This window comes from Haplochromis burtoni, unplaced genomic scaffold (genome assembly GCF_018398535.1).
Source record: "Haplochromis burtoni strain Fernald_Lab_line unplaced genomic scaffold, NCSU_Asbu1 Contig_89, whole genome shotgun sequence".
Classification (NCBI taxonomy): Eukaryota; Metazoa; Chordata; class Actinopteri; order Cichliformes; family Cichlidae; genus Haplochromis; species Haplochromis burtoni.
The window spans coordinates 1,661,788-1,684,814 of record NW_024582450.1 but is presented as its reverse complement, the minus strand read 5'-3'; the positions used below and the strand labels follow the sequence as shown (position 1 = coordinate 1,684,814).

General features: G+C 40.6%; 1 protein-coding gene across 2 annotated transcripts in view; it reads left to right on the top strand.

Moving 5' to 3' along the window:
• dph6 (diphthamine biosynthesis 6) overlaps nt 1-22,879 on the top strand; it is a 59,748-nt gene extending 36,869 nt beyond the window's left edge. Inside the window, exons 13-15 of one of the 2 annotated variants that reach the window (XM_005942646.3) lie at nt 10,800-11,048; nt 15,560-15,947; nt 19,749-22,874. In XM_005942646.3, coding sequence (XP_005942708.1) covers nt 10,800-11,048; nt 15,560-15,947; nt 19,749-19,867 — 756 coding nt within the window. In that variant the 3' untranslated portion in view covers nt 19,868-22,874. Of the gene's footprint in view, nt 1-10,799; nt 11,049-15,559; nt 15,948-19,748 lie in introns of both variants that reach the window. The other variant, XM_005942647.3, reaches the window with a different exon arrangement.
• Nucleotides 22,880-23,027: the final 148 nt, after the last annotated feature.

The following is a 23,027-nucleotide window of genomic DNA, read 5'->3' as shown; positions in this document are numbered from 1 at the left end:
TATATATATGTATGCAAAGGCAAGCAAAATAAACACCCGAGCGTACACGCTTCATCTCAAACCAACAGTAAATGTACACCTAAAAAATGTTGTCATATATTTACTTGCATACAGACAACATATACACATAATCTCTCCTATATTACAGAAACAGGACTTCCTTTGCCTCCTCAAATATAATCCTGAGGAATATATCCGCTTTGAAATATGGTTCATAGTTTCGTCTAGGGACCGTGCTGGAGCTACTGCACGGGGAATGTACATTTTTGCCTCTAAATGTCTACACTTATATGTGACAGGTCAAAGGAGATTACCTTTTTAATCTGATGAAGAGGCAGTTTTATGTGAAGCGCTACACAGCAGCAAGGGTAATTATATTCTTTCCAGCCCTATCCTCCCTGGCCCTTGTCCCCCCTTTCTCTCCTGCTGTGATTGTGTGGAGGCTGACCTACCGCAGCAGTAGTCATTTCCAGAAGGCATGACGTTCTTTGCTACATTATCCTATGCTGCTGCTGCTGCTGCAGCACTATGTGGGTACAGGCTGGTATCAGCTTGTACCAGGCGAGGACAGGGGAAGGACTGGATCTGTCAGAATACATCGGCTCTCATGCGGTCGCATTTGCCGGCGCTGTGCCTCTGCTTCGGCCCCTGCCACACTCCCACTCATTAATGGGCCCAGCCATGACAACTGATCCTAATTGCCTTTGAACAGCTCTTCATGTATTATTGGTGCCTGACTGCCTTGGTCCATGTCAACAAGCCATGGGAAGCAGGGACAGCATTGCCACAGTTATCGTCTCTCTTTTTTTCCCCTTATATATGTACATAGTATACAGACAAGGATGCCAATATATTAATATAAGTATTTACACATTGTGTAAGTGTGTCTTTACACACAATTAAATATTAAAGCTACAAAGACCTTGATTCCCTCAAGAAATTGAGTTGTGTCTCTAGTGGATAGCATCTACAAAAGTCAGTCATCTTTGTAGTTTTACAAATAAGTAAACTTCAATTTGTTAAAAAAAAATGGATATATACATGTGTGTGTTGTGTTATATATATAATATATAATATATATATATATATATATATATATATTCATGAAATTTAATATATATATATATATATATATATATATATATATATATATATATATATAACATTTGGGGGTTTGTATGTAGGGAATGCACTAGAATATTTAATGATATGTAGATTAATGTAATCAGTTGTGGTGTATGAATATGATTACACTTGATAAATAGTAGTCTCTGCTTTTTAATTTGAGAGAACCACATGGTACGTGTGTGTGTGTGTGTGTGTGTGTGTGTGTGTGTGTGTGTGTGTGTGTGTGTTTGGCTGTTTGCTATTTCTGTATGTGTTTGTGTGTGTATGTGAATGCATCCTTGTTTGCTTCTCACTTTGTCACTGCTGATGAGCAGTGGAGGGGTGAATGGTTCAGAGACATCAAGAAGGCATCTGAAAAGCGTCATGTAAAGATCCCACCACCGCAGACATCTGCCAAGACACTCGCGCTATTACAATTGCAATCACAAACACTCAGTCAAAACACATCAATTATTTGTAGTCCCATGTGTGAATTATTACCCCATATCCAACTATTTACTTCGCATTTCACCCATCTATTTGAATACAGAAAAAGGAGAGGTGGGATGGCTTAGCTTTTTATTTGTGGAATGAAATAACTGAATACCAAATGCATAGATAAAAAGCATGGCAGCGTGTCCTGTCCACTTCCATCACTGTCTGAGAGAGGAGAGACGTATGACCATCCCATTACTATGGTAACTAGCCACTATATTCAGAGCTGCCCGGGTGTGTTTCTTCCCCCAGCTGTGACGAGAGGGCATAGCTGACGGGGCCTACATACACTCGCACATGCAAACACACAGATTGGGAGGGTCTGGAAGACGCTTTTCTTGTGAAATCTACATGTGTGGCAAATCTAGACAGAACAATACAGTGACCAACACGCATACATGCTAGTGTGGTGACATGCAGACAGTAATAAGTAACAGTATTAGGAATTGTAACCCGCCGCCTTGTCAACAATTTATTCTTACCCAAAGTCTTTAAAGCCAAACAGTCAGCTCAGAAACATTAATTGAATCTAACCCTCACTGATGATTGAATTCAATATTGGAAAGAGTTTAATACAGCTGCCATTATACGCTATTTCTATATTTGTTATGCCTGTGTTTCAGCTATTCCACAAGTTCAACATATTAAACATGGCTGTAAGTGACTAGCTTAGAAATGAGTATTGCATCTTTTTAATTTTACACCCTCACTCTATCATAAATTTCACATAGAGCAGTTTTTGTAAGTAGTAGCTTCAAACCTGGGTTATTCATTTTTCAAAATGCCATTGTCATCAAAGTATGCTTTGCTGAGGTAAAAGTACTGCAGATGAATAATATACTGCGTCCTCTTTTTGGCATGTGTCAGCATGTTTACTTTTATTATGTTTTTTCTTCTTCTAATTTTTCCTATAGAAATGTTATGAAAGAGAATGTCAGGCACTGTGTGTATCGGTAATATATGATGAATTTGAGATGTTCATTTAATATAATATAGACTGCACAATGTCTTCTGCATGCCAAAATGCATTGAGCTAAATTTGATGCACTCACACAGCTGTTAATTTTCTTCTAGGTTTTTCACCTAGGATTTGGTGCATTTTACCAACCATGCTTTTTTATATTTTCCTATAGTGTTATATTATTATACAATACTCATACTGTAGGAATAATACATGATAGTTTATTATTTGACGTTATCCATCCTTGTGCCCTTTTTTACTAAAATATTTTTTCATCTTTGTGATTTTGATTTGTTCCTCTTTATATTATTAATGTCACGTTGCAGCTATGTTGGCGTTTCATTGATAAAATGAAAAAATACAAAGTGGAATCAAGTGAATGTTAAAAATATATTTTCCTCGTATTGTTTCTTTTTTTGTTTTGCTTTTTAAATCCACGATCCTGCAATTCACCAGTTGTATTTGTGGCTTGTTTCTGTGAATATTTTAACTTGGTCAAAAAAAAGAAAGAAAGAAATGAAACGAAAATCCACGGAGACTCTGATGCTGTCTGGTCAGAATGTCCGTGCTTTGACTGGACTTTATACAGTATCTGCGCCATGGCTGATGTGCCAGCTGCCTTTTTAATGCAGTCATACTGCCATCTGTTGAGATGAAGAAGGAATACATTTAGTTTGCTCTGCGCTGCAGTTTCTCTATCATATTTCTGTCAGCTAGTCTTCTTATTTTAAATGTTTAATTTGTTGTTTATTTTTCCACACTAAGCTACACATTGTGTCCACTGCAAAAAAATAATTTTCAAGAGGATAGACAAGACAGGATGTGTGTATGTGTATGGACTTTTCTCGCTCGATTAGCAGCTTCATTTTGCTGCGACACAGAATGATTGATTCAGCCTGTGTCATGCAGAATAGACATTTCACACCGTGGTCCTGTGCTGGTTATACCTCATATACACTCACACACAGACTTGTTTAACTTCACCACTCCTGACAGTTACACTTTAACGGCTATAGCATTTTATTTTGACATAATTCTTCTGTGGCCAGGTTAAGTTGACGCTTCTCTTACCAGCCAGACTAAGAAATGTTGCTTCACGGAAAAGAAAAATATGAAAAGACAGAAGAGACGAGGTGGTCGCAGCTGGGGAGGGAGAAAGAACGGGGGATGAGGGTTGTAGTTTCAGCATCATTCAGTCAGACAACATGCCCCTCAGCTGAAACAGCGAGACCCTCCCCGATTCTCTCGAATTAGGGAGATTAGCGGGAAAGCGCATAATGCAGGATGATGGAATTTGTCATAATTTGCATTGTCCTGGAAAGATTCGGCTTGATAGAGCGATGCATGGAGAGGCTTGTCATGTCCCACGGGCAGGTCATAGAGGAAGCTTGGCAGAAATGATTTTTGCGATATGTGCATCAGTCGTAAAAGCCTCACAACCAATTTGTCAAAAAATGTGAGGTCGGGACAGTTGAAGGCAGCAGGGCATTTTGCCTAACGCAATGAAAACCCATGCCCCTCCATCACTCTTCATTTTCAACCCAACTCTGGTGTGGCACAGTAGTCTGAAGCAGCAGACAATTATATTACATCAGTTTGAGGTATTTGTTATGTTTATTTGATCGTATTTCTTAAATTTAACATCATTTTAGCAGCAATAAATGTGTCCAGCAAAACACAACACAACACATCATATTTTATTTTATTTTTTTAAGTTTACATTTTTTATGACGGAGAAAGATGCATTTACATTTTTTGTTTTGTCTTTTGTTTATGCCTGTTGACGTTCCAGTGTGTGTCCCTTGGCATCCAGCAGTCAAGCTCCTCTGACCTTGGTTATAGTACTGACTGGCAGCTCCTGACCAGCATTAAGTTGACTAGAGCTGGCATGGCAGTGTTACTCTTCCACAAGGTTCATTGTGTATGGAGTAGGGCAGACATAACAGACAGAAAATAAAAATACAGATGAGCTTAGTGAGGGTGGGGGGCTGGGGAATAGCCAGTGCCCCTCAGACTGACCACACATTGCTTCAACAATGGGTCATTATACTTGCGTAATATTGCATATTTTGCTAAAATTGTCACTGTGTCTTCAACATATGTTTATGGATTGCTTTCAAAATAAATGTTCCATTTTAGACCTGAGAGCACGCATTCAGAAATGCCTCTTCTTTGTGCAATTTATATGGCTATTTATGTCGCAGTTTAAGTAACACTGATGTCGTCTGACAGTTGAGCATACAGGGGTTAGGCTCAAACTGGAACACAAACAGGATGACAAAAATAAAGAGAGTGGAAAAAAGAGGAGGGAATAAAAAAAAAAAGGCAAATATCTTTTCCCCTTCCCATGAAGCCTTAAATGAGAAGACTAACATGGTGAAAGATTTGGGAGAAGGGAGAAAGGTTGTGGTTCTCCTGAAAGGTTTGTATTTTCGAAATGAGGTGTCAGAAGAGGCAGGATTTCCTCAGGGCGCGGCACAACACGAGCCCATTTCTTATCATTTCCCACTCCCAGACGTGATCTGCTTTGAATTCACTAATGCTGAAAGAACCCCACTGACTTGAAGCCAGTTTGAGATGAAATCACAGCACACATCCCTGACAAACTGCCATCCACCACACAAGGATTAAACGGTTGTTGCATATCAAATCTGCGCCAACAAGCAGGAATAATATATGCACTTAAATACATTCAACAAAACTTCAACCTCAGTTTTTGATCCCCAGATTTTGAACTATTTTGAGCTATTTGCCAACCCTAAAGTATTCAAGAAAAGAAGAAAATTACCAAAGAAAAATTTGTCACATTAAAAATGCTCCATATGGGATTAAAAGTAAACCAAAGAATTTTCCAATAAAAGTGTTTTTTATAACTTATACATCAATTTAGGGTTTCAAATAACATTTAATCGCAGTATTGTGGGTTTACATGTAGTCTAGTGCTTCTTACACATCATACAATTTTACCATTTTATTCTGTTCCATTTTCCAGCTTTCAAAAATCGTCATCAGTCCTGTGCAATGTAACGCTTCAACAATGAACAAGTTGCCTTTTACTTACTCTTACTCCGTGGTTAGTCTTCACTATATAAAAAACATGCAACAGCATTTTAACAAATTAAATTTCCCAAATATTAGTTACATTTTGCATTTAATTACTGACAGTGTAGCTGATATAGTACTGCCATTGCCCCATTAGCTTTGTTATATGTCCTTGGATAAAGGAAAAGTTACACCATATTAATCTAACCTATTTTACACATTTTGTATTATCATTTTCCTAGTTAAATTATGCATGAGGTCTCAATGGGGAGAAATGTGACCATTAGCATATCTGATAGGAGTGGTGGAGCAGTTTTCCACCTCTCTGTCCTTGGAACCAGGCAGAAAAGCCTGACTGTTCATCAATACCAGGTCATTTTATCCAGGCCTGCCTAGTTCATCTATACCATTCCAAGGCTCTGCTAATGACACTTGGAGATGTCTTCAACGGGATGGGGGCCCAGAGGGCTTCGACACCGATGTGAATATAGTCTAGCACTGTCTGGTCATCTCTGGAAACCCTTTGACACAAACTGCAATTAGAAACACCTCAGACACACCAGTCTGAAACGAGACACTGTTAAGGACTGGGAGTGGACACAGCCAGGCGCTTCCTGAGTACATTTACATACGTTCTACTGTCTGCGCCTCTCAGAGAGGGAAAAAATGTCTTTGAGTTTGGTGACCTTTGGATGTGTCATTGGGTTCATTAGAAGAATCACATTGTTTTTACCGTGGAATAAAGGTCAGTAAAGTACAGCACAAAAACACAAATTAGTTGGAAAATGTTTTATCTTCTCAGTTGTTCGGTAAATTGGAAGCACGGCTTAGAGATCGTTCAAGAAGGGTTTTTTTAAGTTTGATGTTTTGTTATTATAGCTGTGTAAATCTCAGTTATTGTTACATAATGAAAAATGTCTCAACATGGTTGTTTAAACTAATGATGCGTGTTATTCTCAAACATTGGTAAATGAAGAAATAAATAAAACCAGCTCGGAACCAACTGACTAATATTAAATCAACTTTCAGTCAACCTTATTTTGGCAATACATAGCTAATATTATTTGATATTTAAATAAAATGAACCAACATGGACATATAGCATTGATTCACTGTGAAGACTGGAAGATAGCACTTTCTCCCTTTTCTCTGCGGGCCATTTAGATCACTAAGGCTAGCATTTGAAAAATACTTACCTTGTTATAGAAAGTTTAATGTCATATGCAATTGTTTGACCCTTATGAATATTAAAGGATCCCATCTCTGGCCTATTAAAAATGCATGTGGCATTGTGGTTGTTGATCACGTTTAGAACACCCATGCAAATTGGACTGTCTTCCTGTCAAGGCCTAAGATGAATAATGTAGTTGTGTTGTATATTCAGGGACACACCATTGACAGTCAATTAACAAGTTTGATTGGTGTGTGAACTCATTCTTTTGAACTGTTAATTTTATGTAAATAGTATTCGCTCTCCCTTCTCTGCTGTCTCTCTCCCATCCAGGTTCAACACAGAAATATGTTCCCCCACCACCACAAACCCCCCAGATCCCCAGTTTCACCTCCCACTAAGAGTAACCAGAGTGGGATCCTTAATAATTGATCATCACACACCTGCTTGGTACCAGCTATGGGAGTCTGCCTTTAACAGCCAAGGGACCCCATGCTAGACCCTTTTGATATTCAAATTGACAAATTGTAGCTGGCCTTTATGAATTTAGAAAGAAGTGAGGTCTTTTCATAGGGGATGAGCTTGTTAAAAGATTCTGGCCACCCATCCAACCTGATGGAGTTCTTCTTTGTTGGAGTGGATATGATGGCATTTGATGGCTCATAAATGGAACGCCAATGACAATTTGTTGTTGATGTGTGGGAATCTGGCTTTTATGTTAGCCAGTCACAGTAACGCTGGCTCTTGGGTAGATCATTGTAGCAGGTAAGTGATCCGGTGATTGATCCAAATGCTTGAAAGCACTGGAGGCCTTATCTCCCCTCTCTTTGCCCCCTCACTCGCTCACATTGCTTGCATTTGTCTTCTCTCCATCTCTTGTCACTGTTCCAGTAATTTGCAGCAGCAGAGATGGAAGCAAAAGATTCATCAGAGCTGAAAAGTGAGGCCAGGAGTTGTGATTCATGGAAGGCACATTTGATTATGGAAATAGCCATGATTGCATCTGACCTCTAAATGGCTATGTAGCATGTTGTCCTGTTAGTGTTTTAAATGGAATTTCTAAATGGTACACGGCCTGCTTCAGGTTTTCAAGATTAAATAAAGTGCCATCTGTGCGGACCAATTAGAAGTGAATCCTACAAGAAAAAGTTTAGTTTGAATTGCAGTGAGTGTGGAGGAGAAGAACTTTAGGGGTTGTCCAATCTCAAAGAGCCCTTCGTAGACAAATTACAGGTTCGTTTTTCATTAGGGATGTCTACTGTACTACACTAGCTGATTTACATGCTTCATCGTAAAAAAAAAACCTCTCTCCTGTGCTGCAGATGGCTGCAATGCAACTGCTCGTTCTTCAACAGTTCCTCAACATAATAGTAACACAGATTATTCTTTAAAACCCCAAACTAAAAGCTTCTTTGTCTGTGGGTTTGATCAAATTGACCTGTGAGACTTCATTTGAGATGTGTTTGGGCGGTGTGAGAGCATGAGACCAACCGTAAAAACATGTCTCGCTACCCAAAAGCATGTGAGCTGGCAACCGTCTGCACATGTGATGTAGATAACTAACAGAGGAAAAGCCTCGGCCACCAATCCAGCAGTTCAACAGTGTTTTCATTTGGAAGATAGTAACATAACACACTAAAGCAGCCACCGAAAGCGTGAAAGAAGACCTTTAAATATGGCTTTTAGTTCATGCTTACCCTGGTAATCTTGCAGTTAAATACATGACCCCCAAGTAGGTCTTTGCAAATTAGTAGAATACCTTGTCTTGGGCTGCTACTCCCTGGAGATCCGGATCCTTCAGAGTAATGCTATTTTCATCTTATCATCGGCATTTATTTGCATTGACCATCAGCCAGTGTCCAGCACTAATGCCATCCAGTCTCGAGCTCTGGTGAGCTACAAGGTCTCTAAAGACCTGACCTCCTTAATGCCGCTCCTCAGCCCTATTCGTCTCTCTGCATTAAACAGATAGATTTTTTTCAGGTTTCATTATGCAAGGAGCTTATTTCTAACAGAGGTATTAAAAGAAAATTGAGCTTATTAAGTTAATTATGCTTATAAATAACACTGGTGCCACTGAGATATATTGGCAGACCTCTCACTAAAAAACAGCTTGTTTAAGAACTGTGAAATGAGAATGGTTGGTGATAAGATGCTGAAAATGGGGGGGCATAACTTGTTAATTAATTCACTGCTAATCAAACATGCTTATAATTAATGTTAATCTGATTATAGCACCTTTTTCAGTATCGTACTTTTTTAGAGAAATAAAACAACTTTTTGAATTGGACTGATTGCACGTCTTAAACAGTGCTTATTTTTATGTTTCCATTGTCTCTGCTGGGATTTTGATTTTGAGATCATGAATCATAGTTGTGTTGTGGGTAGCACTAGCACCTCACAGCAATCGTGGGTTCAAATCCATCCCAGGGACCTCTATAGTCGTTGGGGCTCCACTAGTCATGAATTCTTGTTAGGATGAACCCATACTGCTTCGATAATGTTTAGATTCGGGGTCTGGGGAGGTCAATCCATGACTGATGTTGTTCCATTCTGTGTTTTCCTATCCACGTTCTTTGCGTGGATAGAAAAACAAACGCTTAAAAAAGAAGCTGTTGCCAATTAGATGCTTTCCAGATGTTGTACCTCTTTACTGACCTCCTCCATACATGTTGATGATAATTTCATCCGTCCACCCATCCATCCATGCAGGGTACACCATGTGCAGATTACCATTCTCTCACAGAGCTAATACAGAGAGACAGACAACCATTTATACTCTCATTCACACCTATGGACATGTAGTTAAACCCATTAACTGCCTTAGGTTTCATCGAGCAGTGACCTCTGGGTTTGCCAAGTGGTTTGAATGAGAACTAACAGGGACATGGTTCTCATCTGAAAAGGGTAAAGTGCCTTATTGAGTTTTGGGAAGAACCTCAAGTTGTGGAGTTCAATTGTCTTGGACACAAAGTGAATGGGGAGATGGATGATTTATCTCAATTTCTGCAATTGCTGTATCGTTTTGGAAAAAGAGAAGCGAGTCTGTATGTTAAGGCAGGGAATTTACTGGTCACTTTACATTCATTCTCTCTGCTAATAGTTAAAAAAAGGCTTCCTTAAAAGGGTGTCTATCACTGTTCTTCCATATGAAGGGGGTTCTGGCATCTAGGATGCCACCTGGACAGCATTTAGGTGAGGTGTTTTGGGCATGTTCAATCAAGAGGAGACTCAGACGATGGATCAAGGACACGCTGGATATTCTGAGATTATGTTTCTTGGCTGACTTAAGAACGCCACATTATCTCAGCAGAGGAGCTGGAGGCAGGGACCAGAGAAAAGTGCATTTCTACTTGGTTTGCTCCTCCATTACCTGGACCCAGATTAACTGTGCAAGATAGATGGATCCAGTGGATTGCTAGGTTAGACTATGGCAGGCATTGGCAACCTTCAGCTTCAAAAGAGCAGTTTTAGCTCCTCCTACCAAGCAGCAGGAGAAATTTTTAAATTTTTTGTCTTTTATTACAATTTTGCTAATAAAATAGATATTGATATCAGTTAATTTGAAGCAAACTCTGACACCATATATCCCCACTGTTTCTGGTGCTCAGCAGTGACTCCTGTCAGGTGGCTGGTGCTAGAAATGCTCTGCTCCTTCTTAGTTTTTATATGTGAGATCAAGATATTAAATCCACAGAAAGATAATATGCTACAATTATTAAAACATCTAAAAATGCAACTGTATCTATTGAACCAATCCCTTACGTGAAACATAATGAAAACTAAGATTTATTTTCTTTTTAATCCATGGATATCACATTTTGTGGCTAATGTTCCATCAGATTCTAGCATGCACCCTGCTGATTTCTCAGTATGCTTAAATTTATCTGCATCACTCCACCTATTGATAATATCTGTCCACACACAGCCTTCAATATGCCCAGCTAACATAGTGGGTTGTTAATGCTTAGTCTGGGTTTTTACCATACCATTGTAACATTTTTCCTTATATTTCTTCTCCAGATCAATGACGTGGTGTTCTGTTCTGGCCAAATTGCTTTGGTACCCTGTAAAATGGAGTTGGTAAAAGCTGCCACCTACACCCAGACTCGCTTGTCCTTCAGCCATATGAAGAAGGTTCTGGAAGCTGTGATTGGCAGCTTGACTCTGGCTCATGTTGTCCAGGCCCATTGCTACACTACAAGGCACCAAGACATCCAGATCATCCGTGCCGTCTGGGAGAGCATGCTGAGAGCCACAGAAGGAGAGAAGGTCAGTCACTCTGGAGTGAGATTTTTATTTTTAAAATTTATGCCAGAGCAATGTCTGACTGTTTTATCATGGATGCAGAGGAAATATTGATCATACTTATAAAATGTTACACCCACATAAGATGAACACATGTTTAATGGATTACAAGACAGTGGGATCCATGCATCAATGAATAAGTAAAAGAAGAGAAACTTGATTTGGTATCCAAGTTTTTCAGAGAGGCCTTTCAGAATTGTGGTTTATAGTTGTGAAATAAGGCAAGATTTCTCGCCCCTCTTTGCCCCCTTGAGACCCAAGCCGCTGCTACTGATATTTACCAGTGAGTGCACTCATGAAAAGTTGATGATGTGGGAAACGCTGGTGTCTTTGATAATGTGGAGCTTGGCACAGAAGCAGATGTCTTCCTCAGAGCCTCCCTAATCCTTTGCCCCCACACACCATTTTGGAGCTCCGTTCAACTCTCAGAGCAGCTTATCTCCCTCCTTACCCCTCTTTCCTGCCACCTCCCTCCATCCTTCCCTTCATTCTACCGCCAAGGCTTACAACGCCGCTCCATACATCTAATAGGGGCTCCAGTCTCCCTTGGCAGCCCTTCTCCTCCCACAGTAATCTCTCTAGCCATGGGAATAGGGCCTTAGGGAGAAATGCAGGAGCCCACCTCCAACATGTGGCTTGGTGGAGTGGCGAACACTGTTAAAGAGTGGATAGAGAATGTCAACATCATGTCAGTTAACAGTATTTAGTAGTATACCAGAATATAAAATTCCAAATATTATTTAAATCCTGCAGTCGTATATATAAAACTAGAAATTTCTGAATTCTAAAATATAAACATGTCATATAGATAAGTCTAGTATAGTGATTAGGTTAGTGTTGTTCTGCTTGTCCTTGTAACTCACATTGGAATAGAATTTTAAAGCATTGACAGTGTAGTGGAAATTTGAAGTACTGAGTGAGTCATTCACATAATAACAGGGCTAACTGAGGACAAAGCTTTAGGGGGCAACCGGACTAGGTTCATATCAGAGGTCACTGAAGATGTACAACTCCAGCCATCTGGTCTCCTTCCAAGCAATGTGTCAGAACAATGAAAATATTCATTCAACTTACCTGGGATTGCTACCAGGAGACCACATTTTAATTTCAACTGACTCCAAATTAAACAACAGTACTTGACAGATCAGGGTGCCTCACCTATAAGCAGGGTGCTGGGTTACTAGCCTAACTCTGTGCTCTATCACCTTTTGTCTTTGGTCTAGCTTTTGACATGTCATCTTCCCTTGACCCCTACACTTTGCTCTCTGTGCTGTAGATTTATAACACACAGCAGAAGAAATACAGGGAACACACGAAAGAACAAAGACAAGTGCTTAAATTATGAGTAGCTATAAGTTAGTGACTTATTAAACCAAATTTATAAAGCCTTTTCAAAACAAAGCTCAAAATAGTTTTAGGGGAAAAGGATACAGATGATATGTAAATATATGCATCTCACTAGCAAAAAAAATAATAACAACATGCTGTGTGAGGTTAAAAACTGTTAAGATATTACACTTAAAAAATAGTTAGAAAAACATGTGTTGGATTATGTGGTCTTTTATATGCAAAGATATAAAGGCCCAGCAGACCTGTGAAGTGCAATTTTATAATATTAAGAAACACCAGTGCCTAGTGTGTTTGTGAAGCTAAAGGGCCATGTTGTTGTTGTGCGTTGATAATTTCTCTAATCAGGTGGATGAAGAAGCTTGCAGGGTTAATTGGGAGCATACTGGAGTCGCTACAAGTGTGAAATTGTATTTACGGTGCATTAAACCACAAAGAGCCTGTTTGTCTGTGTGCATGTGTGTGCAGAAGGGTTGATGAACAGGGAGATGTTGATGTGATAAGTCAATAAATGTTAAACAGACATCCCTTTGTTTAGCAGCAATAGCTTCTGAAAGCATGGCAGCTTTCAATTGTTGTTGTTTTTCTCTTTTTTTGTCTATTAAGGTTTAAATGGAACTTTATTTGCACATGCACAAACGTCGAGTTATTTTGCAAAAGACGAGACGTTCTTAAAGAAATGTTTGGTTTTGAAATTTGGCAATAAAACGCTGAATTTGCAGTGTACAAAGTTTCTTTTTTGTACACCACAGTAAACATGCTTACTACGGGAGATTTAAGGAACTGTGGCCTCTGCTGTGATTTTGAAATACCCTCATATTCTTCCACTTTTCGCCTCACTGACATGGCCCTGTGTGTTTCATTTACAAAAACAGTCTGATGAGCTTCAGAGTGGAATCTTGAGAAAAGAAGAGTGAATGAGGGAGTGAATGGGAAGGGATATTATAGCAGACTGACAGCACTACAGTAAGTGCTGAGGCATAGAACCACATGCTGAAGGCATCCTGCTGGGCAGGAAATGTAGGGGAACTGGCTAAGCAGAGCAAGTCCCATCAGCTCCCTGCTGTTCCCCGCCTTTACACCACTTCCTTATTACCGTGTTTACCGTTCGGCTTTCACGCCTCTTGGCCCTTCAACCCTGCACACGCTCCAGGCACATGGACGTGAGTTAGAGGGAGGAAAGTGGGGAGAAAGAAAACAAACATAAGGAGAAGCAGGTCACACCCCATCAGTGTGGAGAGCTGAGCGCAGCAGATTCAGACTATATGCTTTTACCTGCTGCCTACAGAGAGAGCACAGGGGGAGTGTTTGCCTGCCCTGGAAATGAATTGGCATGAAGTAATGAGCGTGCTAAGTGGCTTGCGTATAGCAGAATTGAACCATCTACACGCAGCCACCTGTCAGCCTGCCCCACTTGCCTCTCCAGCACTCAGCTCCACCATATATCAAATTAGATTTTTTATTAGTTTAATGTCATTAATAACCTCTCCCCAGGTAGACGTGAGTTCTTCCCCTCTCAGTCCACTGCAAGAGAAGCATGATCCGCATCCACAGATCATACACACAAATGCAGAAACATACACAATTTTGCGATTTAAACACATTTACAGAACCGCTGAATAAACATCCCATGAATTCTAACATTGTGGTACATCGATTACAAAAAGGCAAAATGAAGTAGATGTAACATTAACAGACAGCTCTAACAGAAAGTCAGCAACTCTGCTGCGACAATAATGTCCTGCCAGAGGCTAGAGCACTGCGCTGAAGTCCCTCCGATCTCCTTGTAGACAGTCGGTGGGGTATAGCATCTTAGCATTCAAGGCCCCGCAGGGTGGCCTTTAAGCCTGGCTGAGCAAGACCCCTCTGTCCTGTCATTCTTCTCTTCAGTTTCAGCTCTCAGTCCTATGTTCAATCACTATTGACAAGTGGAGAACCAGTTCCCTCTAGGAAAATACCTAGCCTGAGCCAGAAGTGCTAATATAACATTTATCAAAGCATAGGACACGTATGTGTGCTGTCACTTTGTCTGACATGCTAAGAGGCTTGAGATCACATGGTAATTGTTCTGCTTCTCCTTCTGAGATTGTTATTGTTGATCACTGCAAGCTAGCGCTCTTCAAAATCAGTAAAGAGTAGCGAAATCTTAACCTAACCTCTTTACACACACTCATTGTGGACAGCTGCATTTTTCATGTTTTTTTTCTTCTTTTTCTAACTCTCCAAGTCAAGAGGTTAGCTGTTGATACACAATTAAGCATTTGCTGAAGTTTAATCTGAAGGTAAGTGCTGCTTCAGTGAATGTGGCGGTTTGGGTCATGACAGGTTTGTCTGCTGAAGGGACAAAGAGGCCGCCATGTGGCTTGTCAATGATTTCTTCTTTTTGTGAGTGAATATCAAAATAAAATGTAAGTAACCTGTTATTATTCTGCACTTACGAAGTGGGGTGTAAGTGGATGAAAATTGATCCAGCAAATTGAAAGGGGGGGGGGTTAAGTGTTTTTGCCCTATCGACTCTGACTGAAATGACGGTTATATAAAACACTCATTTCTCTCCCATTAGCAGATGAAGCCACAGCCAAGTATTATTAGAGGGCCACATTGTAGCACTGCTCCAAGACATTTTGTTAGTGCTAATGGCCCTCAGTCCAGAGGAGGGGAAAAAAGGAGAAATTTTGGCCCTGTAGTTAAATTGGAGGCCATTTCTCTCTAAATGCGTGCGGTGAAACTGCCGTCACATGTTGTGGATGATCTTCTTAGAAAGGTGAGAAGTCATTTTGATAGGACCTGCCATGTCAGTGCATGAAGCTCAAATGAATGCATTTATGTGTTTTATTCATGGTGGCTGCAAGCACGATGGATTCTTTCTGAATTGTTTGTACACTATCATTACCAAGGGTCACCTCCCAGTCTCACATTAATTGATAGTCTGTCAGTCTTTCAAGTAAAAAGCCTGTCCTACTGCCGTGTGGTAGCATTTGGGATAATGCTGATGGAGTAGTGTTTTTGTTCCGAAGACGCAGCGTGAAACTCAGCAGGAGGGCCATACATTTGATTGTAGTGCGTAACACAACATAGTATATAATTTGCCACCCAATTCATTTCAGTACCATCTGTCTACATTGCAGGACTTGTTGTGGGACTCTGCGATCAGACGTGTGCCGTTATTGGTCATTGTGGTACCTGCCTTGCCCAAGGGTGCAGCCGTTGAGCTTCATGCAACTGCAGTTCGTGACGATCCCACCCAAAGGACTTCCTGTCACGTGACTACAAAGATAGCCTGTGGATCTATAGAGTGTTACACTCTACTGTCTGCTGACAGCCATAGTGCTTCGCTTTCACTTTTCCTGGCTGTCCATGGTGATAACTTGGAGGCCACTGATGTAAAGCATGTAACAGAAGAAGTTGGCACTGCATTCAGGAAAGCCACAAAGAAGATGGATGCTAAGCTGGTGCCACAGTGTGCTAGGGTGTTCTTCAAGTGCAGCCACTCACTGGCACAGCAGATTGTTAAAGGTATGTCACGGGCTTCACTTGTAACATTACACACACACACATACATGCATTTAAAGTGATCCAATATTTGCGCCCATTAAGAGGATTTATCCTAAATAGGCTGCTTTGTTAGAAGGAACACGTGTGAGATATACTGCTCTTCTGAGTTAAGCTGCACATCACTGTATTAATGAAAACAAAGTGACTCGCTGTCTCTCTCTGCGCTCTTGTTTCAAAGAAAGTTTGAGCTGACACTGGTTAAGTCAACATAAAGTATTGAAGGAAACAGTCTCTCCTGAGGATCTCAACTCCTTCCTGTGTTTAATTATTATAACTCATTTGTTGTGTCTGCACTGTGTACAGTAACCCAAGCAGCTGGCAGTCTTTTGTCATCATTACACTTTCATACGCCGCCATATCGTCGTCCCAGGATTCTAGGTTCTTGTCAAGACAAACGTGGAGCGGTATTTGTTTTATCCTGAGAGATGTTCTCTCGGAGGGAAAAAGGGCGATGAGCACATCGATCACATAGGCTCAGTTGTCAAGTCATCTCTGAAGCAGTTAATTAACATTTTTGAGTTTGTGCCAAACCAGCCATCTTACTGTCACTTTTAGCTTTGACATAACTCATCACTTTGAGGATGTGAAATTACAGTTACCAGATATGAATGAGAAAAAGGTTGCTCTGTTGAGAATACGTCTTGATATATGTGTGCCAGCCAAGCAGAGCTGTTTGTTTTTTTACCTAATTATATAATTGCTACTGAACATTGTTTCATGATATACAACTCTTTCCATTTGTTTCTTGTGTCATCCACAACAAAAGGAAAAGCTTGTTTTTCCAGATTTTGTTGTTTTAATAGAAACTGTTAGCCGTGTTACCGGGTCATTTGTGAACTGGAGCAAGCTCAACCTAGATATTTACCCTTGACATGTTTGTTTCTTTGATTATGGACCGCACACACTGCTTTCCTCAAACCATTTACTGACTCATCATTGAGGTAGAATTTGCTCCCGTACAGCACATGCACAACTAAGCCCTGGAAGCTTACCCGTGGGCTTTTTTATGGGTCACAGCCTGTGCTCATTGGGTGATGAATCCAAAAAGTCAAAGGAGGAAAAGTAACACCTCTGGCGCAAGCAGTCACAGTGCTGCAACTGCCGCTGACAGCGGGCAGACAGACACCACTGGAGCAAAATGTGACTGCACACCCCCTCCTTTCTTTGGTTGCGTTAGGATTCACAGTTGATAGACATGACATATGGTTCGAATGAAACCTTTAAACATCTTGTCTCAACTTGTTACTTACGATGGAAAGGTTCCTTCAAAGATAGAACCTCATAACTCAAGAAAATAAATCTTTTTTTTTTTGATGGACCTAAATAGTCTTATTTTACAATAAAAGAAAAATATATATAATTAGAAACAAATTCGTTATTTTGCATAATGAGTAACAGAAATTGAATAAAATAAAATGTAGGTAATTTAACGATGTAAGCCTCAGCAGAACTGACAAGAGCTACAGCTGGGCGCGGTAATTCTCTGTGGGTTCATTTTTACAAGAAAACTTTCACATTACAAGAAGTCATGTGGTTTGGCGTTAGCATAGAAAGATTGCTAAAGAGAGGTGTGCAAGCCTTGTGCTCCTCCGGTTCCTCGGCTTCTCTCTTTATTCTCTTCGGACTAAATAAACAATTTTCATGAGCCAACACTTGCTAATTACCACCTCGTTTACCGGTTAATTTGACCAGTTTGGAAGTCAGTGTAGCACAACTAAAAACCACTGGCTCTGGGCCTTAGCCACGGCTTAAAAGCCCCACAACCCCAGCAGGCATTATCCATTCCACACAGGAAGACCCCTTTTCTTTCCTCCCCACCACAGCCTTCACTGACACCCCTCCTTCTATTCACTTAGGCTTACAATATTTATGTATTAATCGCTTCAAACAAAATGGCTGTTAATGTTTAGCATAAAAGGGTGTTGTGGGCATTAGTAATGTTTTGGTTTTGAAAACAGCCTTTTCAGCTCCCTGTGTGTTTGCCGTGAAGCAGAATAATGACTGGTCCTCTTGGGTAGATGGTTTAGTCTCATCTTATGCTAATTTGATGGCTTTTTGAATCTTACAGCTTCTGTCCACTGAGCCTCACAATGAGGCTCCCCATGTAGCCCCCAAAAGGGGGGCGGGGGGCTAAGAGACCAGGGGAAGGGGATTGGGTATATGATGGGAAGTACTCATCGGACTTTGCGTGAATTTTACAGAAGCTTTTATAGGGACAGGAGGAAAGAGGCACTCTCTCTTTGCTCACTTTTTATCTAAAAAGACCAAAAAAAAAATCCCCACAAAAAATTGCGTGGTCATTCATGTCACCTTCACCCCCCTCCTGCACTTCCATCCATGCATATCTGTGCACACAGACACTGAAAGTGACTCTCAAAGAGAGAGCACAATTATTTCCTATCCATTGGTACAAAGATTAAAACATCCTGACATAAAACAGGCTTAGCGCACAAGGTGTGATGAAGGGTATGTTTCTTCTCTTAATAAAACCATCCCCTGTCTGTGATCGCCATAGCTCATTCAGTTGTCAGCTTGCCATCTCTAGAGGATCCCGCTTCCCAGGGTGTGCCACATGCTCTGATAACACATATTTAGGCTTTTAATGCCCCCCCACACAAAAGGCCTATGTTCAGTGGGGGCATTTTAAGCTGTAGTGCATATTAGCTAATTAGGGTGTGTGGGCTCTTTGTAAGGATGTCTGACATGCTGTGTGTGTTTCAAATGAAAGAGAATGGGGATTATTAAATAGTGCAGAACTACTCTTGTAACCTCTGTGTCCTGATTTCTCTTTTTAGAAGTTCATACAGATGTCACAGAGTACTATATAGTTCTAGTAGATGTTATTAAAAGAGCACTAGTTTGTTTTTGACCACTCAGGTTGAAGGTAAATCATCAGGAATTTATTTTTGCCAAATATAATTGCTAATGTAACATAAGTAAGGTCTGTGATGCTACACTTACGGCAGCGTGTTTCCCAGATGTTTAATTCTACGACCTTGCTGGATTGTAGTGACCACACCCAAGACTCATCCGACGTGCTGCTAAATCAGAAGAAATAATGCAGGACAGTCAACCATGCGACAGGAACACTTGTGATCAATTAGTGCACAGAGCAGATGAGGGAAGGACCAAAATCCCAGCTGGCTACTGCTACATAGACAGGCTGTCATCAAGAACAGCCTCTGAGACACTCAAAGAATTCTCACATGTCCACTGTTCATCTGTAGCCACACACAAACGCACGCGCACACACACATACACATGCTCTAACAACATGTCTCAGCTCCAGCGAAGCTGAGTGACAGCCCCAACACAGTTTCCTAATATCCCCACTCAACAAGAGTAAAGGATGCAGTCCACTAGATACTCCCAACAAGCTGCTCAATTGTCCAAAAGGGCAAATTGAGACCCCTTTAGCCCCCTGTAGGCCGCATGTGTCTGTGTATGTGTTTGGTCATATGTGTCTCAAAATTTGGGAGGGGTAGCCTAGAGATCAGTCCTTGCTTGACCATATGCTTGCACTGCAGGAAGGTGAATGAAGTGGGGGTGGGCAGCTGCAATCTGCCAAGTATTTAAGAATGCCAATAATTTGTAAATGGGCCGTGTTCCCTGGTCGAAGGGTAAATGTAGCCTCTGTCCTGGGACACCCCCAGTGGGGCATCTACATGAGAACATAATGTTCAACTCCTGCGAAAGTTTTAATGAAACTAATGCTTTTCTTGTCCTCACCCTTTTACCCACCTCCCCAAATCTACTTTTCAGGACTTGAGGAAACTTTAAGAAGCTCAGTAGCAGAGTCCAGTCCATCCATAGCACTGGTTCCAGTCCTGGACTTGCCTGACTCCCAGATCTTCCACCTGTCCTGCTGGCTCAGTTTATAGAATCTCAGCCAGAGTCAACAGCCAGACTGAAGCCATACACAGCTCTGGAATTTAGTGGAGCTTTTCTGGAGGAAGACACTGACAGACTAACACCTAATGACTTACAACAGGACATCAGTGAATGTGGAAAAAGAAAAACGGCGTAACTGCTCATTAATGTTTGACTGTTTTTTTTGTTTTACAGCTCGTTGTTGAAAAGCAAAGCCGTATGCGCCTGCAAGTGGTTTTAACAGTGTGTGGTTTTGAGGATGTTTTTAGTCCACTTCAGACCCCAGAATGAAGGCCGGTAATCCCCTTTGTCCTCCACTGGAGACATAGACTGCAACAGCTGTTATTCTACCTCTGAGACAAAGCGTATGGAACTTCCACAACCTAAAGCTGCGTGCCAAACAACAAGAGACTGGAGTTTGCAAAAGGAGACACTGGTAGTGTCTCATTCCATGTAGCGATAAACTGTATCCTCTGATATGTCATTGCTTCTGGTAGAATTTCTTTAAGCACGCTAGCTAACAGCCCTCATAAAGGCCACAGCTGAAACCATCTGCTCCACTGCAAACCTATAGATTTACTGTGCGACTGGCTTGTGGCTGTTTTAAGTGCATTAGAATGAGGTGAGAGTTTTTCTCTGTCTCTCGTGCTCTGTGAGATTCAAGGTGTGTTATTATTGTGTAATAGGCAATCAGCACCAAGCACCTGAAAAGATTAGGCCTCTTTATGTTTTCTATTGATTCTAAGGCTGCCTGGTTAATAGGAGAAAGACGCTACCACACACAGCTGCAGGGCATGTGTGTGTCCTGTGAACGTAAAAGTGTGTGTATTTGGGGTGCAGGGGGTTGTCAGTGGACACAGTGTGACAATGCGCAAAGAAAATAACACCATTAACCATTGCTCCTGGAGCTTTTCTTTTCTCAAAGATCATGAACTGTATTGATAATTTGAGTTGGAATACATCTTCACTCCAGCTATTGTCTTCATCGCACATGTGATGGCGGTGGAGTTGAGTGGGCTTATCGATCTTCACCCAACCCACCACGGCGCTGTTTTGATTGTTGTTATCAAAAATTGAACAACAGAGGTGGCCAATAGAGCCTGAAGAATTTTATTGAAGGTTGAAAAAACACAAACAAGCAATTATTCATGAGAGCGAGCCAATCCCCCATAAATACAGAGCGTTTAACTTTCACCTGGTTTTTAAAGGGCCCAACGTCAGGGAATTTTTTTACCTGTCAAATGTGTATCAGTGTTGGGGGTTTTTTGTACGCTGATTTTTGTGAGTCAAGTAAATAGCTGTAAATGTCATCCACAAATTTTTGACTGTATTTTAATGTTGTCCATAAATCTTTAAATATACAAATCTGAATAAAACAGAGCCAAAGAAGTCTTTCCTATGTCATTTTCCTTTTTTTTTTAAATATGTGAATTCCAAGCAACATGCTACCAAATCTGTGCTAAACAAACTTGCATGCTCAGCAGTTTTCTGTTTATTGCTTTACAAAGGATATTGAGAAATGTAATTTTATTGTGCTTTGAATCCTCTTTTTGATTGTGAAACAGCGACAGTACAAGGAATTCCCATGAAACAAACTGTTAAAATTCAAGAGTCAGCTTCTCAGTAAATACAGAGGAGCAGAGCCACTGAAATTCTTTGCACGGCTACAACTTGTCAATCACGCGCCAAGCATTACATTTCGTCTTTCAGTGGGAATGTTCTCACAGAGACACAGACGAAGCGGCAAGTATATCATCACAAGCCAATGCGATGGCCTATGGCAGACGCACTTCTTTGTGTCCTTACCACTGTGGTGCCTCACAAAATGAATACAGACAGGGTGACATTTATTTTTCAAGAGTGTTTTGTCAAATGTACATTTTCTACCAAGCTGACCTGCAACCACTCTACAAACAAACTGGCTGTTGTGGCTAATATTGTCCTTTGTGCGCAGTGTACCAGCCTCGGGCCCTTGTCATTGTGGCCTTGCACATGGACTTTAACTGTGTGTTTCTTCCTCTAGGCAAACCCCGCTGATGTGTTTGACTCTCTTTCCCCATAGCAGTGGGCTACAGAGCCCAGCTCGGGAGCGGCCTCTCTGCATGAGACGCCTCCTCCTCGTATTGTGGTCTGCTTGCCTCAATGACTGTGGTTTTGTTTGTTTTGATGTTTGAATCCTTTTCCTTTCGTAATGCATTGTTTTCGTCCCCTGACGCATTGTGAAAGGATGTCTTTATGGTCACAGCTCTGACTTCATGAAACTTTCCTCATGCTCCTGAACTGGGAAGCTGAGACTTGTTATTAAGTGGTGTTTGCTGCCCTCATGTGGTCAGCGTATAAACTGCAATTTAAACGAGTAAGAGCAACCAGTTTCACTCTTTTCCTATTATATCCTCAGTAAAATTATGTGTGAATTTAGCCAAGCGGGAATACAGACAGAATTTATTTACATTTACATCTTATTTGCAAGATCACTGAAATATTTCTTTCTTTCCACCCACATTCACATCATATGAAGGTACTGAAATGCTGAATCCATATCTAAACAGTACGGAATTGAGTATCGCTCTTTCCATACTTTTGTGTTTTCATTGACTAATTTATTTACGCTCATGCCCAGTCGACAGGTATTTCAATATACAATAGCAGAAAAAGCACTTGTGAAAGTAATGCGCTTACAACTGGTTCACTCTGGTCATTGTAATAATGAGCCAGCCTGAAAATATCAAACAACATACCAAAGCTGTAACACTAGAACCCCTGAACAGGATGCAGTTAATAACAATCTAGTTACGCCTGTCAGTAAGGCTATGCCTGTTGATTATATTCATTCGTGTCTTAAATATGTCATATTTATCAGTTCTTTGTTAGATAAACAAAATACTAGAAGACTGAAGATGAATGTTAGATCCATAATTTGTTTGAGACACTGTTATCATAGTTGTACACCACCACAGTAGATTTTAAATTGAAGAATATGTCACTGAAGCACAGGATTCCAGCTTTAATTCAATATTTGTTTGTTTGCAAAGATTATATTAACTATTTAGGAATTTAAGAAATTGATTTTAGTGGCTCAGAAATAATTGGACAATTAACTGACAAGCAGTTTCATGGCTAGGCAAGGCCTGTTCTCTTGTTATTCCATGGTAAATCAAGCAGTTATAATAT